Below are 24,478 nucleotides of genomic sequence, written 5' to 3'. Positions count from 1 at the left end.
CTCTTCTGTTGTGTGACATTTCTATATGTTCTTGCAAAGTCCCGTATTCTTTTAATTACTGAAACTTAAAATTGGTTTTAATGTCTGGTAGGGCAAAGCCCTCTCATTTTTCAAAATGAGAGGTTCTATTTTAGCACCTCAATGAACTTTTGTAAAGTTTCCCCAAACATTTTGTGGGTACATTGGCATTGTGTTAAATTTATTCATTAATTGGCATCTTTACAATATTAAATCTCCCCACCACTCCGCCAGCTGGAAGGATTTTGTCCTTCCCCTGAACTCCCTTTAGCACTTTATACCTTTTTAAAAATCACTTTCTAAACTGTACCCACCCAATTTTTCAAACCTGAAACCTGAGAGTCTTCCCCTCCCCTCCCTTTCCCAACCTTTACCCTATCCAATCAATCATCAAGTCCCGTCAATGCTACCTCCTAAATTTCACCCACTTCAGCTTGTCCCCACTACCAGCAAGCTCGTCCAAGCTGCCATCATTTCTGGCCGGGTCCACCACACTGGCCTCCAACTGACCTCCCTGAATCCTCCCTGACTTCCTAGCCATTCTCTACACTGCAGCCAGAATAATCTTTAAAAAGGCAAATCTAATCACAGATTCACCAGCTTTAAAATACTCTAAGGTCTCTCCGTGTTTTCATACAGATTGAAAACATCCTTAGTGTTCATTAGGGGTAGGACCAAACAAGCACCCCAAACCCTCCCTTCCAGCTTGAACCCAACCTCTCTTTAACTCATTCTTTCTGCCCTATTCATAGTGGCCATCAAATATATCTCATGTTCTTCTCTACCCCAGGACCTTTGCATGTACTGTTTCTGTGTTTGGACTGTTCTTAGCCTTCCCTATTATCTCAGTTCAAGAAGGTTCAACTTCCCTGGTATATATCCACAGCATCCTATACAACTTTTAATCCTCATAGCATCTGTAACTTCTCATTCATCAGTCTCCATTATGATAAGACTAATAGAAATAACAAGAATAATATGAATAATAAACACCTTTTGAATAATAAGATCTAGCTGCTCTCTATCCCGAATGCCTTCCATGCAGAGGTGTTCTAGAGCTGGCTTATGAGGGCAGGTTGTTAAATTTTCAGCAATTTTGTGAGCTGGTTGATGTCATATTGGTAGCTTGAAATGAGCCATGGGGAGAGTATTTGCACCATGGAAATCAGCAAATGCTACAAACCAATTTCCCCCACCCTCACCTTGAACCTGGAGACGTAGTTGTTAAACTTTTACCAGCACATCACTGTTTCTATTATTTATCCTCACCACAGCTCTGATAGGTAAGTAGCCCATTTGATACATGAGAAACTAAGAGTTTATGTCACTTACCCAAGATTTGTGAACTATGTAGAGGCAAGCCAAGCTGTGCATGCATGCGGTGTGACTCCAGAGCATGAGCAGTCCACCTTTACATCACCACATCGTGACGCTGAGGAAGCAAGAACCCTACTGGTCTGACTCATCTGCAGTATCCCCAGCACAGAGCACAGTGCTGAACCTAGTGCATGTGCTCAAGTGCTATTTATTTCATAAATAGTCATTAATGGCTCATTAGGAAAAGTGAGCTCTTTGTCAACACTATATGCTACATAAAAGACCCCCCAGGCAGGATGGACAGACACCTGGGTCTGTGTTCTGACTCTACCTGTAATGTAACGGACTATTGTGGGCAAGTCACTTCTCCCTGAACCTCACTTTTCTCATCTGCAAAAGAGGGAGTTTCACCAGATGATCTTCAATGTCTCAGCATCTTAGGATTCTTTGAATTTACATGTAGCATAACACCTATTATTTTCACAGTTATGTGGACTCCTCTTTTACCAGGCACTCTGTTTCCACAAACTCTTCTGCCTGGTAAGTTCCTACTTTGCTTTTGAAATATCACTGTATTGTCAGCTCCTCTGAACAGCCTTCAATGTTTCCCCAAAGTCAACTACTCCCTGCTCAGTGCTCCAACAACCCATTTTGCTTTTACATCTCTTATGGGACTCAACCCAATTATCATAATCTACAAGTACCTACCTGCCCTCCCCTTCTAGAACTGAGCTGTTAGAAACATACTTATATGATTTATTTTGTGTCTTGAGCATAATTTGGAGCTGATGTTTGTTCAACAAGTATATGGATTACACTGATACCTGGGTCCTACCTTCAGAGATTTGAATCTATTTGGTCCAGGGTCCAGCCTCGGCATCAGTGATTTGAGGTGAGGCAAGGGTGAGAACCCCTGCTTTCAGAGGAAGTTAACACATGTATACACACACACACACACACACATGCATGGACATGCACACATGCACACACATACACACATGTACACATGCCACTTGGCTCCAGACATCCCTAGACCCATTGAATATGGAGATTGTGTGTTACTTCAGAAGAGAGTTGAGGATTGTTTGCACCATGAATGGTATTAGTCTTACTCATCTCCTCTCAGCCCTGACCTGTCATCCGTGCCAGGGAAAATAGAGGTGCCAGAGCTCAATACGTGGAAAGCATCCTGGCGTGACACCCATTTCTCACCAGCATTGAGGGACCGCACATGATCCTGGTATTCTCCTACCTCATCGACTACTTCTGCTTATTCTCCTTCACAGACTCCTCCTTATCATCCGGAGCCCTACATATTGGTGCTCCTGAGGCCCTATCTAGACTTCTTCCATCTTGTATTTCCAACCCCTTCTGTGGCCATCTCCTCCAGCCCTCTTCCATCTACTCCTTATTGACATCTAAGCAGACATTGATACTCAGACCAGAATAGAGGCTGAGTCCAAATGAGAGAATAAACTATAAAATGATATTATCAGAAAGTCATAATATATCTGATGTATTTTCGTGGTTTATATATTTCTTTCTCTATACCCCTATTTTCTCTTTCAAAGTATAATATCCTGGTTTCAGTTTCTCCAGGTCTCCTTGGCTGCCATCCCCCGCCAATTAAATCAGTCTTTATATCAACCACACTCATTTATCCTAAGATAGCACTTTTGAATTACTTTCCCTTGCATGGGAATCCTCAATGTTGTCTTATATCTTACCAAATCAAGTCTGAACTCCCAATCAAAGCTTTTTTCCCCCAAATTATGGTAGAATTTGTTATATGGGAAAATATAACAAAATTTATTATCTTAAACCATTTCTAAGTATATAATTTAATAGTGTTAAATACATTCACATTTTGTTGTGCAGCCAATCTTTAGAACTCTTTTCATCTTGCAAAACTGAAATTCTGTACCCATTAAACAACAACTCCCATTCTCCCTACCCTCATCCTCTAAAAACCATCATTCAACTTTCTGTCTCTATGAATTTGATTACTCTCTTGGTACTATACAGGGTTTTTAAGCTGTTTTGTGGTTTTCCCTTCTTCCTGTGCGTACGTCATCTAAACTAAGTTCTGGTCTAAGGTCTACCCAAATATATTGCCACCTGCTCACCTCATCCTCTGGGCCTTTGCACATGAGTTTCCTATAGCTGAAACATTTTTCCTTCTCTTTGCCTATCTAAACCCTCCCATCCTTACAAATGTCCATTTCTCCCTTAATATATCATACCACTAACTCTAGTCCACACTAAACCCTCTTTTCCTGGAACTCATATTCCATTCATTGAAAATACCATGCATTTTGAATATTCTAATTCTCTAGCAGTTCTGGGTAATGTACCATTGCCTCCTCCAAAAGTTCTAAACTCCCAGTACAGTAAGGACCATGTATTGTATGTCCCTGTACCTTACACCTAGAAAAGGTTGTAGATACAAGGTAGATTATTCAACAAATATTGAGATATATAATAGATAACTTATACTTTCATACAATTTAAAACAATTTGAATCACTGCAGCATCAATGGGCAACTCCCTTGAATCCTTTTCAAGAAAATTAGTTAGCAGCATCGAACAGATTGTCAGACTATAGCAGGGAGGCCAGGGAGGGTTGGGGGTGGGGTAAGAGATCAACCAAAGGACTTGTATGCATGCATATAAGCATAACCAACGGACACAAGACACTGGGGCTTAGGGGAGGCTGGGGGAAGGTCAAGGGGGAAAAAAGGAGACATTTGTACTACTCTTTGTAATATTTTAAGCAATAAAACAAAATTTTTTAAAAAAGAAAATTAGTTATATCCAGCAACTTTGTCTATTTTTTTGTCTGGTTGCTTGAATAAAGGTCTATCCTAGCAAGGTTCCAGCATAGTTAAATGTATAAGGAGGTACCCCTGAGATGAGCTGCCGTGACCATCTCCCAGACTGTGCAGAAACTGCTTAAGTAGAATACAAATTTAGAATCAAGTCTATACTTTCCCATTCAATGCCTTTTACCCAGTTCCACACAAGCAGAAAGACCTAGTAAATTTAGAATGATGAAAAAGTAGAGAGACTTGGAATTAGACCAAAGGTGAACCAGGGGCCAGTCCCCTTTGGAATCATTTTCTCACTCACCTGTGTAAATGAACCTTCCTGGAGCTCCTTTGCAGAACTGCTTGGATTTATAAGATAAAGTCACTTCCACCACTCCAGGGATGTGTCGAGGAGGAGTCTGAACTCTGATAGCATGAGGAGTGATTAGCTGAGGAATGAACAGGCATGGAAATGAAACACCTATTATAGAAGTTATCACCAAGGATACTGAGAACATGAGAATCTCCCACGACTACTCCCACCAGGGCAAACTGGCATAGTCACGGCACCCCAAACACTCTGAATACCTTGTCCCTGTCTCTCACATTTTTCTCTCACACCCTGGAATTTTCTCTCAACCTACCCTATCTAGATCCTCTCCTTCCTACTAGCCCAGCTCAAATCCCTCCCACCTCTTGTGCCCACCCCACCCCCATCCCTGTAATCATACTCTCCCCCTAATTCCTATACTACTATGACCTCACATATTGATTTGGCAACTTCCACATCCAACTCAACATCAGTAGTTATCTTCCTGTAACATGTCTTGTTGGTTTTCCCATTATGAAAGTAGAACATATCCACTTTAGAAAATTTAGAAATTACAGAAAAATATAAGGAAAAATATTAACATTGCATAACCTGAGACAACTGTTGTTAATCTTTGGTGTATTTCCAGTACTTTTCTATGGATGGATGTTACCTAATTAGACCTTTACATCCTCAGGCAATGTTGTCCTGACTTTTTATTCCACTTAGCATCACAGCATAAGCATGCACCCTTCTCCTGGTCATTAGAATTTTTTCAAAACACAATTTTTTAAAATACATTTTTATTGATTTTAGAGAGGAAGGGAGAGGGAGAGAGAGATAGAAACATCAATGATGAGAGAGGATCATTGATTGGCTGCCTCTTGCATGCCTCCTACTGTGGATTGAGCCCGCAACCCAGGCATGTGCCCTTGAACAGAATCAGATCCAGTACCCTTCAGTCCATAGGCCAACTCTCTATCCACTGAGCCAAACTGGCTAGGGCAAAAAAAAAAACAACCCACAATTTTTAAATAATATTCCATCATTTATTTACCCAATATGACTATTCTTATTTTTTCAAAATTTTAAATAATACTGCAATGAATATTTATATTTTTAAGTTATCCATGCCTGCAATAAATTGTGGTTTACATGTGGCTAATCTTTGGTACTTAATAGTGTGCATTCATGCTGCTGATACTACAGGAATTACTAGTTTCAAACCCAGAGCAAAACAATCTTTGGGCCAAAGAAAATCAGGAAAGCAAGTTGCCCCTGCCTACCTCGCTCCATACAAGCATAGTCCCAAACACCACTTGGAGGCCATCAAAGAAGTTGTCCCCAATGATGATGACCATGGCTCCTCCTGTGGTCCAACCTTCACTTGGGCTAATGGCTTTGATGCAGGGGGTAGCTAAAAAGATAGAAAAGAAAAGTCAGGTCTGCCCTTTGGTGGCTGAAGTTTGGAGTTTGGGGAACTGACTGCTCTTAAAGGCTGTTGATCATTCCAAGAAGTTCAAGTTGAGCTCTGCTGACTTGCCATCATTCCTTAATTGGTTGTTGGTTTTCACCAGGTCATTAAAGCCTAATGATTTGACCACTACGTATGAAAACATGGAACACTTAGCTAATTGTGCAAAGGGTGTTTTTAGAACTTGTTCTTCCCCCCCATATTTTTATAAGTTGACCACACTGGAAACGTGTAAATCCCTTTTCTCTCTCCACCTCCTCTGCACTAAGATGTCAAGATTTACAAGGCCTGCTAATGTGCCAGAGAGAGAAGGAGAAAGTAAAACCTGTCATAGGTGAAGGCTTTTTCTGCTCTATCAAGAGACAATTTCTAATCACTTTCCTAACTTTGTAGGAAGGATTTCCCCCCTTCTTCCATATGTTTGAGGCCTCTGGACTTTACATCCCAACAGGAACCCAATATGGTTTTCAGGCCATAACTAAAGTCAATCCATCACTCCATTTCCAAAGCTGACAGGGTCAAAGGTGGGAGAGAACTTTGGCAGGATTCCAAAAACATGAGCCCCCTTTGAACAGCCAGTCAATCACATCCAATCAGTCAAAAGAAACTGGATGGGTTCCTAGTTCTGAACCCTGGGGTTTACATCTCCCCTTCAGTGCCCACTGTGGGAGAATTAACACCACTCCAAATTCTTCACTGATTCAATCATTTTCTTTCAGTTCATTAATTCCTATTTTAAATGATACAAGACACATTTTAAAGGCTGAGTTGGGGGTGGGGGGCTGGTGAGCAGTATACAGCCAAGCATCACACTAAAATAGTCCCTAATTTCACTATTCATGTAGTCCATAGCCTCCTACTCCAGGGAGTGGGGAGTGGGCAAGGAAAGAGAAGAACTCAGATGGGCTTTACTTAGGTTTGTCAGTTATCTTCCTCAATATACTTAAATTTTTCAGACAAGTTGAAGTTTAACAGTTACCTGTATTTCTAATTACTTTAATGCACTTGGAAAACTACCCAGAGCAGACCATGATTTCTTCTAGTCCAAGCAAACAAAAATCAATTAGTGTCAGTTTCATTCTGCACATTGTTTTGTTTTGCCCACAATCTGTTTAAGGGCACATCTGACACTTATTCATACATGTCTGGCACTATAATGTGCCTGTTTAACTAAGATGTCATAGGCCTACATTTGCCTGAAATACCTGCCTAGCAAAAAGAAAAACACAACTGAATGGAACAGACTGAGGCATGGGGTCTTTAAACATCGCGGGGAGATGTGGGGGGTTATAACGGAGTATGCGGGAGTCACTGTTTACAACTTCACTTTAAAACCCACATGGTCTTGTGTACTTTCTCCACTCCTACTCAGAAGCATAAATTTGAAATTCAAACAAGGAAATTGTGGAGAACTTAAATTTGTCTGCCATTCTCGCCCTGCCCGCAGACAGCCCTACCTTCCGAAGGGTCCAGTCTTCTCGCTCTCCGCCCATGCTTCGAGTTGTTATGAACAAACATGTTGTCAGAAACAGCCAACACATGTCCATCCACATTCACTGTTGTTGATAACACAACCTGCATATTTAAAGTAAAAAAAAAAAGGAGGGTGGACTTAGTTTCATATAAAGTAGTAAATGTACCAGAATTCTGTTTGCCAGATTTCCATATAGCTGACAAGAAATGGAACAAAATTTTGGGACAGGGCCATGCTCTTGACATTTCACCTCCTCTTATAATTATGGGAAGAGCTTCATGGAAAAAGAGACTGCCCTTCGCCCATGTGCTATCACATATTTGTGTTCAGACTATGCCCAGATGATGAAATGGGGAAATTGGGCTTGTGCCTGCTGCTTCTAGAAATGTAGTTCTCTAGCAAAGGACCTGGACACTCATTCCCAGCTGACTGTTGCAACAAGGGACTGACTGTGTGTGATCAGGGGGCTAAGAACTGAGCACCAGCTGGGAGGTCGTTTCTACCAGAACAGGAATGGGTCCTTGCACCTCTGACATGTGCTAGCGAAAGGCTGGCATGGAGATGCTACTGATGACTTGTTTGTGGTGTCCCTGCCCACTAGAGAGCAGTGGCAGAGATGCTCAGGCTTCTGGCAAGAAGGTCAGATTGCTGGAATTCAGTGTTGAGAATGTAGAGCATTCAGTATCTAACAAGAGGAAAGGGAAGAGTTGGGTATGGAAGAGTGAAAGAGCATGGATTTGCAGTCAGTTGAAACTGAACTCAAATCCCACACCTGTCGCTTCCTAACTTGTAACCTTGGACAAATCACCACCCTTTACGAATATCCATTTTTCTTATCTGTAAAACATAAACAATGCCTATCTCTCAAGGGCTGAATGAGACAAAATAAGGATAGATACATGTAAAGCTTTCAGTGTGGTGCCTCAATGAGTTCCCCTCCTAATAGCCTCTCCTCTGCCTTGTTTGATTAGTTAATAGGACAGACAACATTACTCACTGAACTTCTCCCATAGTCTACCAGCGGTTCCCAACCTGTGGGTCGCGAACAATGAAAATACATCCTGCATATCAGATATTTACATTACGATTCATAACAGTAGCAAAATTATAGTTGTGAAGTAGCAATGAAAATAATTTTATGGTTGGGGGTCACCACAACATGAGGAACTGTGTTAAAGGGTCATGGCATTAGGAAGGTTGAGAACCACTGGTATGCTCTGGGGGAGGCTCTAGAAAGGGGAACACAGGGGCTAGAGACCAAAAGTTACCAGTCATGACCCCGCCCTCAAAGACCTTATGTTCAAGCTGGAGATACATGGCTAACATAAAGCAAGTAGCACAAGGAATGAGGTTCCATTGAATTCTATGTGTGAGCTGCAGATCAGGAGTGTCCAAGAAGTTCAAAGAGGCAGAGATTAGACAAGGCCAGAGTAGAAGGGAAAGTGTAGCAGAATAGAGCGGACTCGAACGTACCTACCACCAACATGCTTGATCCAGGAAGATGAACTATCCTAGATATGAGTCCACTTGTCAGTTATGCATGGAATTTTTTTTAAGAAAACAACTTATTATATACATATTCATGCATGTGTATTCACTTTTTTAACCCTCACCCGAGGATACATTTTTATTGCTATTTAGAGAGAGAGGAAGAGGGAGAGAGAGGGAGAGGGAGAGGGAGAGGGAGAGGGAGAGGGAGAGGGAGAGGGAGAGGGAGAGGGAGAGATGAGAGTAACATTGATTCCCATACACACCCTGACCAGAGATCAAACCTTAACCCAGGTATGTGCCTTGAGTGGGAATTGAACCTGCAACCCTTTTGGTATACAGGACAATGCTCCCAACTGAGCCACCCGGCCAGGGTATACATGCATACATATAGACTTTTCAAGGAAGGGCAATGAATAGGTACATAATGTCGAGCTGTACTTGAAAATGACTCTCCCTGTCTACTCCCAACTTAAATTTTTTGATATTCTTCTTTAATTTTTTCTGCCACCCCTTCCTAACTTATTAAGTGAAGGGGGAAAAATCCTTGACCCTACCTTAGCTCCTCATATGAAATAAGATTCATTAAATGTCACTTAAAATTTTTTACTATGAACAATTTCAAGTAAACAAAATAAACAGAATAGTATAATGAATTTCCATTTTTAGGTGAAATTTACAGGCATTGAAATGTGCAAATCTTAGCTGCACAATTTTGACAAATGGATACATGCAGGTAAGCCTCACCATATCACGATTTAGAATATTTCCATTACCCTACAAAGTTATCTTAGTCAATCCTACTTCCTGAGGCAACACTCTTCTGATTTTTTTTTTTACCTTGCAAAGTTTTAGATGGTATCCTTTAAATCTTTTAATGTATACTTTAATATAATGGAGGCTTGGGAAAACCCCTAAAACCATGAGTCCACAGAATATCTCACATAGCCTGCTGCCATAGGCATGACTGTAGCACACAGTAAATCATACTTGGACATGAGTGGGCTTCAATCATTCAACCCAAAGGTATTCATTGAACTCCTGCTATGTCTATGGTATTGTCATGCCAGATTCTAGGGTTTTAACCAATGATCTGACTAGTACAAAACACAGCATAATATTTCTCCAGTTGCCATTCAGAAAATTATTATCAATATAATTGCTCACAATTGAGGGATACAGCCTGTCTAGCTCTGGGTCTGTTTTCAATTGTGTTCATGTTAACCTGTTAAAAGTCTGGAGGAAGTCCTTCCAGAAAGTTCCTATCATGTAGCAGCCACCATAAGAGGGAGACATCCATCACTCTGGGTAAATGTGCGAGTCACAAGCCCTTGTCAGGGCCATCTCAGCAGAGCACAGGATGGCATCATAGTCAAAGGAAGAGGGAGGCTGTCTCCTGGCCATGGGGTTAAGAGGAACATGAAGTTGAAAGCATTTACCCCCTGAAAATAATAGAAGTGGAGAAAAAAGAGGAATCAGACCGCTTTGGTAAATTGTGTGTGTGAATGAATTTTCAAAGACATAGCTGTCATCTCTTGGGGAAAAAAATGAGAGGGTGCTTCAGGCTTTAATTGCCAATGAGCTGTACTCAGCACAGTGAGGGGAACCCGCCTGCCTGGGGCCTACGTGGATGTAAAGAGCATTCTCTTTGAGACCACTTTAATTCATTCCACAAGCTTCTTGTCATACTGTGCTTTAGTGCTCCTCGTGCATTCCTGCCACAAAATATGGGGTTTTCTCAAGCCAGCTGATTTCATCATTGTCCATTCGGGTGGAGTGAGAGTCAGTTCCAAAGTGAACATTTCCCAAATGACATACCCTGATGGTTCAGATGCACTTCATTATTTTCTATTAACAATGGAAATAAATTTTAATCTCTTGCTGGCTAGCGCTGGCCTCTCATGACAGCAAGGGAATTAACCTGAATTATTTCAGTGTCTGCAAAATTTATTACAAGATTTTAAATTATGTCCAAATGTATGTGCATGTATATATATAGATATGAGAAAAGTTCCCGTTTTTAATATTCCAAATATCTTAGACTCTCAAGTATCTAGAAGAGCTTGCAAATTAAACCAAATTTGCAAAGTGAAAAGGATTTAATCCACAAACTCCACCACGTGAAACCAGACAAGTTTGGTTGTTGTTCTTGTACGTGGAGATACACACAAACGTGGACTTTTACATTCATGCACTCTACTTCTGGAAGAATGAAGGACATTATGGAGGTGAAGATACATTTGGTACATTCAAAGCTCCAAATTTAACTTCCTTCACTGTTTTCTGATGAATGATGACAACACTGATATTATTCTCTTTGGAGAAGTTAAAGTTTCTGAATGTTTGAAGACTAAAGGAAGTGGAAAGTGCATTCCAGCCTCGGCTCACTCCCAGGCCTTCCCCTTCCACAAGCCAACTTCTTTCCCTAGTGAGTATTTCCTGGGTCACGAAGGCTGACCTTTTCCATCTGGAATCAATCAGTCAACCCCTGACAACTTCCTGAAACACCTCACTCCATTTCCTGTTCTCTCCCCCTTCTCTCTTTTCCCCTGGTTTGCTTCACTCTTGAAAACTGCAGGCCACAGCAGCTTAATGTTAGAGGGTCAGACACAGTTAGACTCCAAAACACTACACAAGGACACCTTTGACCTTCAAAAATCTTTACATCTTAGCTAAACAAATCAAGGTCAACATTTCTTACCATTACCTTGTTAACTATTTGTAGGCATCTTTGCCAACGATCTCTTGATCATATAACCATCAATACCACTTGTTCTCCTAGGATCATAAGCTGATCTGTTTTAAGAAGTAGCCAGCAAATTTAGTATTGACAAGGGGTGCCATGTGGAGGTACCTGAAACTAATAATCACCAGTCTTATAACAAACATATGGAGAGTATTCCAAACAAAAGAACTTCTATGCCTCATCAGTGTCTCCTATCACCTAAACCTGATACCTAGTATTTTCTAAAGCTGTCAGACTCTCTTGGCACCACCATTCTGCTGGCACAGCCTGAAATGATGCCAATTAGGAATACAGATGTCCATAATTTGTGTGGATGGACCCCTGGTTTTTGCTACTGACACTGGTGACAGCTTTCATTTGTTTCTAGTAGTTGGTGTGTCTGTATTTCAGCTCAAAGCTCCAATAGCAAAGCCTGAAGAGCTGAAAATGATGCCACTGTATTTTATAGCTCTCTTCAACTGAGACGTGGCAATTCAACACAAAAGCAACAACCAATTATATTCATGCAAATATTATTTCTGATGTGGTAACTTTAAGCCAAGGCTCCAAGAAAGAGAAGTAGGGATCAATTGGAATTGCTTGCCTTTTTTTTTAAGTGAAAGCAGTTTTTCACTTTTTGCAATTCCTTATTTTGCTTACTGGGTTCTCTAATTTTTGGTGAGTCCAGTGCGATACACAGACTAGCTTGAGAGTGACAGTGTAGGTTCTATTTTGAATCATGAAATTAAATGGCAGTTTCAGCTGGTTATACAGAAACAGGAACATAAAAAGTTTGTATCTCCCTTTGAAAAACAGCAGGAAGTCTGAAGAACAAAATCTATGATTGATTGTGTTAGCAATTTGCTACAAGTACTCAAGAAAACTGATTGGCTTTCTTAAATTATATTTTTTCTTCTCATTACCCCGAAGTACTCCCATATCCCTCACTCTAATAATTTATACAAGGCAGAAGCTGAGTTGTGAAGAGCTCTTTCCCGCCTGTCAAGGGCCTCAGTGGGAGTTATCCTTTAGGTGGGCACATCGGCTAATCTGCCCGTACAACTAATTTTCCAATAGAGGAACTGTTTCTTTAATATCAGCATGTGGCACAGGTACTTTTACCAAAATGACTTATTCCCACCTTTGGGTTAATATTTTATATAAAATTAACCCAAAGTGTGATCTTTGGCTTTTTGGAACATCACACTTTTGGTTTTTTAATATCGATCTTTCTCAAAGCTCTCTAATTCGGTTAAAGGACAAAAGTCAGAGGGATGACCAGCTCGGATCCTCCTCCCAGCCAGCTTTTCTCAGCTCATACTCAGTTGTTCCTACAAAGAGCCTAAGTCTCACACAGGAGGGTAACAGAAATAGATAAATCACAATGAAGGTGGGGTGGAATGACTAAATGGTCTGTTGTTTTTTTTTTTTTTTTTGGGGGGGGGGTTGTGTTTTTTTTTAAACAGACAAGAATCCCAGCATCTATAGTTGCTGGCGAATAATTACCTTGGTTAGAAACCTCCCTGTGTGGACCAGAGTGCTTGCTTTGAAAATCACACCAAATTCTACAATTAGACACATTTCCCCTCCATTTCAATGAGGGTCATGCACCTCCTAGCAGAATGTGGCCTTTGGTCGTTGAATCTCGGTACAGCTACAATGCATAGCATTTATAACACACTCACCGTGGAGACTGATGCCTACTTGCAAACACATGCTCACCGAGCTAAATAAAATGGTCTTGAAAATTCCTGTTACTTAGCCAAGTATGGAAAAAAATTCTTTATGACATTTTACATCTGGAAATGGAATTAAATTCATGATGTGCATTTCCCTTATAACTGTTCAGTTGCTATATATGTTATTTCAGCTTTCCCAAAGCATAACTATTATGTAGGATTTTATTTTCCACCTGTGGAAGGAGGAAAGAGACATAGAGACCATTAAAAGGACAGAGAAAATCAAGACAGACTTCTGGTTGTGGGGGGCAACCAACTTTGGAGTCCATATCATGAGAAGAAATACTCTGTTGGTGTCTTTATGCACTGGCTAATTCTCACATCGACAAGGGGACTCTGATGAAGCAATCTGTGTAAGCCTACACTAATTCAGTCCAGGCTAACAACAAACAACTTGGCTACTGCGAATTGTGTTTCTCCTTACCAGCTTATTCTTGGCACACATCATAGTTTCAAACCAGATTTACAGCCCAGATTCTCCTTTGTTACTGGATGCCAGAGTCTCCAGAATTGCCTCTAAACACCGATACCACAAGTATGGATTTTGTCATCTTTTTTAAAAGGAATTCCCAGAATTCTTAGCACATCACTGTTGTTTCATAACTCCTAAGGCTACATTGTCTGTTTAGTTAACTATCAAGTACCAAAGGAGAGAACACAAGGTTGATTGCTGCTGAGACAGATGTAGGGCATTCTGGGGTTGCTCACACCGAGGGCGGGGGACTGTGGCATGAATGACATAACTCCTGAGAAGATCCTTTCCCAAGTAACCAGGCAGTGCTGTGTTTTAATCAGTCAGAGGTTTTGTTTGACACTCCCAGGCATGTGCTACATGCCAGGGAGGCTTCCAGAAAACACTGTCATGACCTCAAGGAGCTGCCATGTAGTTGATGAAGCATAACAAACACTACACTTAATCAGAAAATATTACTCTACAGTAATACATAATTACTCTATAGTAATACATTGAGGACTCAATTGTGTGGCCATTATGTACTCTAGGGGTCCAAAGGTGAGAAAAATTAACCTGAGCTGAAGGCACTAACAAACATTTCCAGCAAAGAAATGAGATTTGAGATAGGCCTTGAAGAGTTGAAAAACTTTTGCTATACAACTTGATGTTACTGAAATGGTTATTTGGGAACTTAAAAACTAATTCTAATTAGCATAAGTAGAGTAGTATGCCAACAGCATTTCCATTGGCATGTTTTGGCAAATTTGGCTTAGGATTGGGATATCTTTTAGAAACTGTCTTTAAAAAATTAGTTGAATATGTATAGAAATCAAATGGCAATTTTTTTTAAAACCAGACTTTCCTGTCATCAGGGAGCTCAAAGATCATTAACCTGTTTACAACTAAATTTCCCATCATCTCAAAGGTCATAGGCACTTGCTACTTCCAGCTGGCCTCATGCTGCTCCATTGGCCTCATTGTTTTTCCCATCTAAAATGTATGCCAAGTAGGATAGCTCTGGTCAAGGGCAGTATTGTACTAGCAAACATTTTGAGAGCCCCAGGGGAGTTATAACATATTTGATGCCATCTTGATTTGGCTGGACCATTCTCTTCCACCCGAACTCTGCCCCTAGGGGTCCCATGAATCACCTGTCATCCATCAAAAATCAGGACCACGTACTAGTGTGTCCCATAAGCTGCTTAGGAATCTATGTCTCTTGTTGCAAAACTAAAAAAGCTTTGCTTTCCAGGAAGTTCTGCATCCGATTGTTCTTTTGTGTGTGTGTGAATCCTCACCCAAGGACATTCTTCCACTGATTTTTTTAAAAAAGAGAGAATGGAAGGGAGAGGGAGAGACAGAGAGAGAAACAACAATGTGAGAGAGACACATCATTGGTTGCCTCCTGCACGCACTCAGACCAGGACCAGGATCAAGCCTGCAACCAAGGTATCGAACCCAGGACCCTGTAGTCCACTGGCTGATGCTCTATCCACTGAGCCAACCAGCCAGGGCTGCATCTGATTGTTCTTGGATGTGCTCAGGTTTTAGTGCCCCAATTGGAGTTTCCTAACCTCATTGAAATCTCACATATCCTCTCTACAAAATTACATAGGCAACTACCTGCATCCACTTGTTTTCCTTTTCTCCCACAAATAACTGTAAACACATTTCCTATATGAGTTGGTCAAAATTCTTATCTCCCTGATTCTTGTCCCTATTTGTGACACCAAAAGGCAGAGGGAGGGTGGCAGACAGTTTAGCATCAAACAGGAAAGCTTGAAGCATTAGACTAAATAAAAGATCCGCAGACTCTCAGAGGGTTTTTTTTTTCTGACTCAAAATAGGTAATTATTATTTCTTAAATGGGACTATCTGGTTTGTTTTACCAACAGATAATGGACTCACCTGTTGATCGGAGAGGCCAGGGACAAGTGCTTTTCATTATGTGCTTTGAACCCTGCTCAGTAGCACAGCAGCTTCAAATGGTGGATGAGATCACAGAGCAGCTGGGGTAGCTCTTGAACTGAGAGATTTGAACTGAAGAAACCTGCAGGCAGCTGGAGCTATATTAAATTTTTACCATTTGGACTTAATTTAAACTCTTGTTTCCCTCTTCAACGGGTGTGAGAGAAATATTCAACATTTTTTATTTAAGGAAAATAGATGGTGGTGCCATTAAAAAGTTTTATATAAGAGCTGGGGGTTTAAAAAAATCATAAGGGTTTGTTGGATGGATCTTGGCCCTATTCCAAGACATGAGTAGCCCTGCCCTTTGCTCTTGCATCGTTTAGTCAAACAGACTAATGGCCAGCGGCTGGCTGTGTATAGGAGGTGTCTCTGTCATCTAATTAATTTCCCCATTGTTCTGTGTAGTTGTTGCATCCAGCAGATTGCACTAACAGGCTCGAGGCCTCTCACACTATCTGACTGCCCCAAAGATGTCAGTCTTTGATGGAGGAGATCTTCGTGTCTTCCATTCCCTTCTCCCCACCACTGTGCGTTTCTTCTCTCTTCCTCGGAGTTCTGACAAGCCTGCTGGGTGTAACAAGTCACCAATCCTTTTCCTCACACCTTTCCAGTCCCCCTCAGGATGCCCTTCCAGGAGGCCCATCGTGGAGTTGTGTGCAAACCCATCCAAACAAACAGGAATTGACTCGGCACCAATGGCGCTCCCGATCTGGCCCCTGAAATGACTGCATTCACTAGGAATGCATGGGCCCTTTCATACCTCTTGAGGCAAAGGATGCTAAGACCTGTATATTTATCTCAGTGCGCTCCTTAGTTTAACTGTATTAAGATGATCATTTTGATGGGCCCAGTCTAAAAAAGGGAGCAATTTAGGAGGTAAATTTGAGATACCCAAGAGTCACTCAGCAAAGTTCAGCAAATGGCGGTAAGAACCCTTATCTGAATTATAAGAAAGCTGTAAGTTTGAGTGAAGGAGTTCCTTGACAATGATTCTAGGGTGCCACGCCTGTGTAGCTCAATGGTTGAACATTGACCCATGAACCAAGAGGTCACTGTTTCAATTCCTGGTCAGGGCACATGCCTGGTTGCGGGCTCGATTCCCAGTATGGGGCATGCAGGAGGCAGCTGATCGATGATGTTTCTCTCTCATCAATGTTTCTATCACTCTAGGCCTCTCCCTTTCTCTCTCTGTAAAACTCAATGAAAACATATATTTTTTAAAAATGATTCCAGAGTTGGAGATGTGTCAAGGCATCTGCTACCCACTCCAGAATGACTAATGTACAAGTTGGTGCTGCTCATATGATGGAAAACACACCAGCCCTGGACAGTGGTCATGTCTGTTTAACATAGAATCCTTTTGAGGCAGGAGGGGATAAATTGGCACCCTGGCTTCTAAGCTTCCCAATCTCAAGGAAATGACCTACTGACATGAGTGCTGTGGAAAACCTTGAAAACTATCCGAAAGAGCATCCACACAGGCTATTATCATAGTGCTGCTGTTATTTAGTTCCCACATCACCCTTACATTGCCACACCACTGAGTTCCAAAAGGCAACACAGACAAATGGCACCATGATAGGCCCCTGTGCTTCCAGGCTGGTCACTTGAAGACCCCAGAGAAGCACAGCTAAGCTATGTAAATCGCTTATCTTATTTTCCTTATCTACCCACTAGATGTAAGTCTCTCCAGGGAGAAGAATTTTATCTGTTTTGCTCATGTATCGCCAGCACCTAGGATAGTGCCTGGCACACAGAATATCCTTAATAATAGTGGTTGGGTGAATGAGCACATGAATAAGTGCATCTATGTTTTCACTGGGACTTGGAGCCAACCCAGCCAGCCTATCTATGAGAGTGACTTGGCAACAATAGCCCTGATTGTTGTCAACTTCTACTGTGTCTTAGAATGTGAATGTGGAAAATGACAACATGCCTGATTCCTCCTATTCTTGGCTTGATTTTCTTCTGGATTTTCCAACTGCCTGCTCTCCACCCACGATGCAGAGAAATAAAGAATGGGGTTCATTATGTCTTAACAGGCCTGTCAGCTTAAACTAGACATACATTTCTTGTCCTTTCCTTCACTGAGCTGTTAATCTGGGTGCTTTACTGAATTGTTCCATTTCAGGGAGGGAAGAAGTGATTTTCTGCATGCATGGTTCATGGATTAAGGTACTTTGGGGGCCCTGGAAATCTTTTCTTTTTTCCCTTCCTGCTTTCCTTCCTTCCATTTTTTTTAAAATTTCTCTCTTAAAAATTCATTCAATAACAATTTATTGAGCCCTACAAAATGGCTGGCATTGTGCTAGGCACTGGGGAGAAATACAAAAATAAATAAAACATACTAATTGCCCTCAAGCAGCACACAGTCTATTAGACAAACAGTGACTGCAAGGCAACGTGATCAATTGTGTTAGGGTAGCTTGTGGAGAATGATATGTTGGCCCAGGAGAAGGAATCAACATCTACTGACAGGAAGAGTCAGAAAAGGCCTCACAAAGGTGTAGTTTTGAAGCATGAGTAGAAATCGAAACCTGAATAGGGGTGAAGGGCTCTCAGGCAGAGGCAAGAGCATGTGGAAAGGTTCCAAGTAATATTCCATGTAGTGGAAATCAATGAGGTGTGCCTGTTGGGTAGTGGGCACATGGAAACATCAGGCAAGGTGCATGCCTGGTATAAAGATGCTTATTTGCCATGCCTTTGTAAATCTAAGCTTTTGTCTATGGACAGTAGGTATTTATAACATACAGCAAGCAGAGTGACATGTTTGAAAAGATAATTTTAGCAGCCGTGCTGACGGTCGATTAGACAAGGAAGGAGTAGAAAGGCCTTTTACAGTTTTTCGGGAGAGATGGGTTTAACAGATACTTAGGTGGAAGAAGTGACACTTTAACAAAAAATGAGGAGGGCACGGATCAAGGAGTGAGGTGTGAACATGTACTCATCCTTCATCCAAGTGAAGATGCCCAGGAGGGAGGCAGAGCTGTATATCTGCAGCTCCAGAAAAGGGTGATGTCTGAGGAATGCATCCAGAGTCATTTGGGATCCAATGGCATTTAAAGTCAAGAGAGTGGGAAGATCTTCAGGAACAGTCTTCAGTGTCAGGCCCCCATGTTAATGGTTAAATTGCATGGAGGATGACCATTGGGTGTTAGATGAGTTTCATCTCTTTAAGTCAGGCCTCTGTGGAACCCTAAGAGATGTTTCAAGAAGTCTGGGAACCCCTGGCATTTTAAGCAAAACTTTGTTAAAGTGTAGCTTTTTGTGAGGATAGAAACTATAGCTTTTACCAATTTCTCGTAGGGGTCTGAGTCACAAAAGGGTTAAAGTCCACTGTGCTTCAATAAATATTTTATATATGCCCATGATACTTAGGACTTGAACTGAATTAAAGAGAAATTTGGTTCAGGCTGGAAAATAAGTTCTATTCTGTTCAGATCAAATCTCCATAAACGTATAGTTCACATTAAGAGTATGTTTGCTAATATAACGAAAGTGGAGGATTGAAATAATCGTCTACATGGTTTAAAATTATTACCTTTTCTTTCTGAATGAGATATCTATTCCAGGAATTCTTAAATCACCATCCCTTTAGATCATTCTACTCACCACCATGATTACATACCACCTCTGGTTTTGTTTCATATTTTGAACTTGTTCCAAATTTCTCACTTGACCATTACAGCACATAGTCAAGTCTGTCTCCTTAATAGCCTTCCCCACGTAAAAGAGCTTTCATTGAAGGTTATATGCTTAATAGAATCTGACTACAGCATAAAATTTGCCAATTCTTTTCTGCATGAAAGGACACTTTGCAGAAAGTGAAAAGACAATGATGAAATGAGAGAAAAAATATTTACAAATCACTTACTTATCTGATAAGGACCTAGTAACCCTAATATACAAAGAACCTGAACAACATAAGAATAAAAAGATGAATAACCCAATTTACAAATGGGCAAAGCATTTGAATAAACATTTCTGCAAAGAAGATTCACAAATGATCAATAAGGACATGAAAAAAATGGTCAAAATCATTAGTCATTAGAAAAAGAAAATCAAAACTATAATGAGATACCACTTCACACTCAGAGGATGACTAGAATTAAAAGCAAACAAACAGAAAATAACAAGTGTTGGTAAAGATATGGAGAAAGTGGAACCTTCAAACATTCCTGATGGAGATGTAAAATGGTAGAGCCATGTGGAAACCAGTTTGGCAGTTCTTCAAAAAGTTAAAGACAGAGTCACCATATGACCCAGAAATTCTACAATTACATATTTACTCAAGAGAACTGAAAACATTTGTTCACAAAAGAAACTTGCACAAAAATGGTTATAGTAACATTATTTATAAAAGCCAAAATGTAGAAACAACCCAAGTGCCCATCAACCGATGCAATGTTAAACAAAATGTGGTTTATTCTTATAATAGAATATTACTCAGCTATAAAAAAGAATTAAGTCTGAACAAGGATGAGCCTCGAAAGAAACCAGACACAGAAATCCACATATTGTACGACTCCATTTATATGAAAAGTCCACAATAGACTAATCCATAGAAACAGAAAGTAGATTAGAGGTTGCCAGTGGGTGGGGAGAAGGGAATTGGGAGGTATGAGTTTTCTTTTTGGAATGATGGGAATGGTCTCAAATACATAGTGGTGATAGTTGCACAACATTGTGAATGTTCTAAGAGCCCCTGAATCGCACACTTTAAAATAGTTAAAATGGTGATTGATATGTTATGTGAATTTTATCTCAATACAAACTACCCCAAAAAACCCCACACCTGCCAATTGCCTTTAATTCTACTCCAGAAATAAGACAATCATAGAATCTACAAACTTTTTTAAAAAGATCTCTTCCATTGTCTTTGCAAAAGTCAAATGTTTTCACATAGGATAAAAATTCCTCATTTTGAGACCAGCAATATTTATTGTAACCCTGTTAAAAACACAAGCACATTGAAAATCTCACTTAGTAAATAACTAAAGAAGTAGGGGAAATAATTAGCATGCTTAGTGAGTACAATTCTATGATTTGGGACAAATAAAATGACAAGGCATTCTATTAAGAGCTCTTTAACTTTATACAGGTGTAAGAATCCACATTGCCAGCTACTGTCCCTGCCTCCGTTTCTTCCAGAAAGTGAAAGCTAAGCTTTGGTCATCGAGGCACTTGAGAATTCTTTTGAATTTCACACATCATTTTGGACTGAAATGATATGTTTCCATTATATGCATTTCCATAATAGTGTGTACCACTGACTTCCCCGTGCACAATGTTCCTACTTGATCCCCCAGACAAATGTATTTCTATTTGTCTTCATATCATACTGCATCGAGGGGAGGGAGGGGTTTAATTTTTTGAGAGGCTGGTAATAGTGTTAAATAACTAACAAAAAATGTCCAGGTCCCAGGAAGATCGATAATCATGATGTGGTAGGAAAAAGAATTTTTTTCGAAGTAGTTCTCTCTGGCCTGTGTGTGCATCCCCCTCTCTTCCATGAACTCTTTCATGACTCGGTTCCTACACCATAATTTGTGGGGTCTAGTGTCAAATAAATAGGTGCAGCCCTTGTTCAAAATTACTAAGAACTTCATAAAAGCATCGCAAAGCCACACACTTGGGTGCTGTACACCTCGCAAAGCTATGGTCGGGTGGACTTCTGGCTCCACCACCTCCTCCCTGTGGTTAGAGGCAAGTTCCTTAAACTCCCAGAACCTCATTTTCTTCACCTGAAACATGAAGCTAATCATCCCCATCTTGCTCGTCGCTGCCAGGATTATTTTTTAAAGTCTCCAGCTCGAATACTATCACTTAACATGTTGTTAATGTTCCTGTGGGGAAGGGAGCCCTGTGTATTTCGATTGGGTGTGAGTGGCAGGAAAGCCATTTGGTGGATTAAATAAGGGTCCTTCAAAGATTAAGGAAGGGGGGCAGAGAGGGGCTGCTCTCCCTCTCATCTCCGCCCTGACACACTTTGCCTGGCTCTGTGTTTTTATTAGCTTGCATCCTCGGTACATCAGTGGCAAGGGTGATGAAACCGGTGGCAGATTTAACTGCCAGGCAGCTGGGTCACTGTCCCGTGGGTCTTGTTGTCATGCCGCGATCTTAAAGCGACCACGGCTGTTCGGGCTGCTGCTTTCCAAAAGACTCCGAGTGAGACCACTGAATAGTTAACCGGTGGAAAGGGGAAGACAGAGGCTGTTGCTTGCAGAAAGCACAGAGACGCCGCTTTGAGAAATCCCAGGGCGGCTGGATATCAAGAACATGGTTCCTGCTGTGGGCAGCTGTGTGTGCGAAGGGCAGCCTGAGGGCTTAAAATCAAATCTCCAGCACGGGTTGGTGCCCGTCCCCTGGGCCGTGGGCACTGGAGGCAGAAGGCCTGAGCACTGTAATATGAAGAAACCCTCACTGCTACCTATTGATGAGGGATCTCGCTTACAGTGATCTGTTTCATTGTTGGCAACCTGTGAATCATGTGTTCTAAGAAAAAAGAAAGGAAAGGAAAGGAAGACGAAGGAGAGGAGACAGGATGACTTATTTCCCAGGAAAAATCTGCAGGCCTCTTACCTGGAACCTTCTCATGTCCCTCGGGTTTCCTGCTGTTTTCAAACAATTCTGATTGCACTTGAGGAAAAACTTTAAAAAGAATCTGTGAAAAGAAAGCAATGCGTTACATTTTTAAGTAAACATGTTTGAAGAGAGAATATCCATGCATTCTATTAGATTTGATTTGAAGGTGATTGTATTTCAGGCCTGGGGAATTTCAGCGGCCCTGCCTGGGAAGGAACATGGCTGACCCTCCGCAATTTGCAAATTTGGATGTTTTCCGTGGCAAGTCAGCTCCATCACTGTGGAGGACTGCAAAGTGGTTCACAAGCGGGGTCTGCTTGTGCCCACGCCCCAAGTTGCTAGGGCGTTCTCTCAGGAGAAAAAAAAATAAAGGCTTCCAAAGGGGCAGTGGCTCCTGCGGAGCGGAAACGTCTCCCTCCGAGGCTGAACATGGCATGACTTAGCCCAGAGTCCCAGGCCTCCTCCCCAATGTGGCCTTCTGCTGGCCACACACCCTCCTGCTCACCACCCCTCCCTCCACACCCTCACACACAGAGGGGGCCTGATATTTTCAGCCAATGTGCATACACATCAGAAAATGTTATGTTACCACTCAAAGACAGAGTCAGTCTGTGCAGGGTACACGCTGGGGGTTTTATGATTAATAACAAGGGCGAATGTCCTTTTACTCCTTCTTAGAGATTATCCAGAAAAAAGAAAGGCACAGAATAATGGTCCGAGGTCATCATTCGTAAGACATATTTTTTAAGCCAATAATCTCCTAAATGAACTAATTTGAAAATGGGGCATCTTTAATCAGATAAGTACATCCACCAAGAAAAATGGCAGAAGCGGCCTTTTCAGCGATTTATGTATTTAATGTTTGGAAATTTGTTTCAAAATACAATAAGTTTTTCATTTATTTTACTTGCAGTCTTTTTCCTTAAAAAAAAAAAAAAATCCAGCTTTTGCAGTGCTAAAGTCCCAGGTGAGCTAGGCCTATTTCCCTTTCTGTTACTATGACAACGAAATTTTTACCGCAGTCCCAAAGTCCCTTCAGAACTCTCACATCCATGCCTTGAATTAGAACTTTAAAGGAAAAGATATACATTTCCCCCAGAATTTACCAGCAAAAATAAGAAGAAATCAACCGTGCTCCCAAAAATTCTATTTTAAAGCCACGGTTGGTGAGATGCTCGCATGCTGACCTCGTGTTTATTGTTAATTCTTTACAAATCACACAGAAGAACTAGAGAGCACTCCAATGGATGGTATTTCACACTTCAAAAAAAAAAGGAAACGCGATGGAAAGATAAACAGTAAATGATAAAGGAGGAGAGGAGGGGAATTGCACTTTTCTGAGGGTTTTATTTTTTTTTTCTGTGAATCTCTTTTTCTCTAGACTTGCTAAAAATAAGTGGCCAAGTGTTCCTGCCCCCCTATCTAATGAATAAGGTTGGGTGTGAATTTAGAAATAACAGTTAAGTACTTTTTCATTATCTTATAACATCTGCTTTTCACATCTCCCTGTAATCTTTTTTTTTTTCCTTTGAGGAGTATAACCATCTTTTTTTTAACGTTTTCTGGGCGGGAGGTGCCCACCCAGGGGCCTGCGATGACAAGGCCGAGGAACGGCTCCCAAGGGTTTGCGCAGCGGCCTTCAAACTCGCAGCCTGCCCGCAGCCCTCGGAGCACTTCACAACGAGAGCCGCGTTTATTTGAGAAGATGGACGCGGAGTCAAACATTCTGCTTTTGACGGGGAAACAGTCTTCCATTCGTGCGTCCGCCTCCGCCGCAGTCCTTGCGGGCACCGCCGGCGCTGAGACGCTCTCCGCAGACTCAGAACTTGCCTTTTCCCTGGGAAGTCTCTCTCCAGACAATAGTCCCCACCCCCGCACCACATCGCCCTCCAAGGCCCCATCAGTGACTCACTTCTCGCCTCCTATGTCACCTCCACCCCATCCCCCCCACCCCACCCCCCAAAAAAACAAAAAACCCACTAGAATCTAATCAAGTGCTTTCTCTCACTAACTCCTTGATTTGGGGAAAGTTTTCCCACAATTGGGCTCCTTATAATGCTTTCTGTGTGTGTTATACTTCCCCTTACCTACCCCACCCTTCCTCCGAAACGTATCT

At 41.4% G+C, this 24,478-nt stretch overlaps 1 protein-coding gene across 1 annotated transcript in view; it reads right to left on the bottom strand.

The window, feature by feature from the left end:
- EBF2 (EBF transcription factor 2) overlaps positions 1–24,478 on the bottom strand; it is a 196,195-nt gene that overhangs the window by 42,136 nt on the left and 129,581 nt on the right. The window contains exons 7-10 of the mRNA XM_059695946.1: positions 22,360–22,441; positions 7,384–7,501; positions 5,739–5,869; positions 4,465–4,591 (exon numbers count right to left, since the gene is read on the bottom strand). Of these exons, the coding sequence (XP_059551929.1) occupies positions 4,465–4,591; positions 5,739–5,869; positions 7,384–7,501; positions 22,360–22,441 (458 nt within the window). The remainder of the gene's footprint in view (positions 1–4,464; positions 4,592–5,738; positions 5,870–7,383; positions 7,502–22,359; positions 22,442–24,478) is intronic.

The sequence above is a fragment of the Myotis daubentonii genome, chromosome 5, assembly GCF_963259705.1.
Source record: "Myotis daubentonii chromosome 5, mMyoDau2.1, whole genome shotgun sequence".
NCBI lineage: Eukaryota > Metazoa > Chordata > Mammalia > Chiroptera > Vespertilionidae > Myotis > Myotis daubentonii.
The sequence above is the reverse complement of the archived record's forward strand: the minus strand, read 5'-3'. Positions and strand labels throughout refer to the sequence as shown.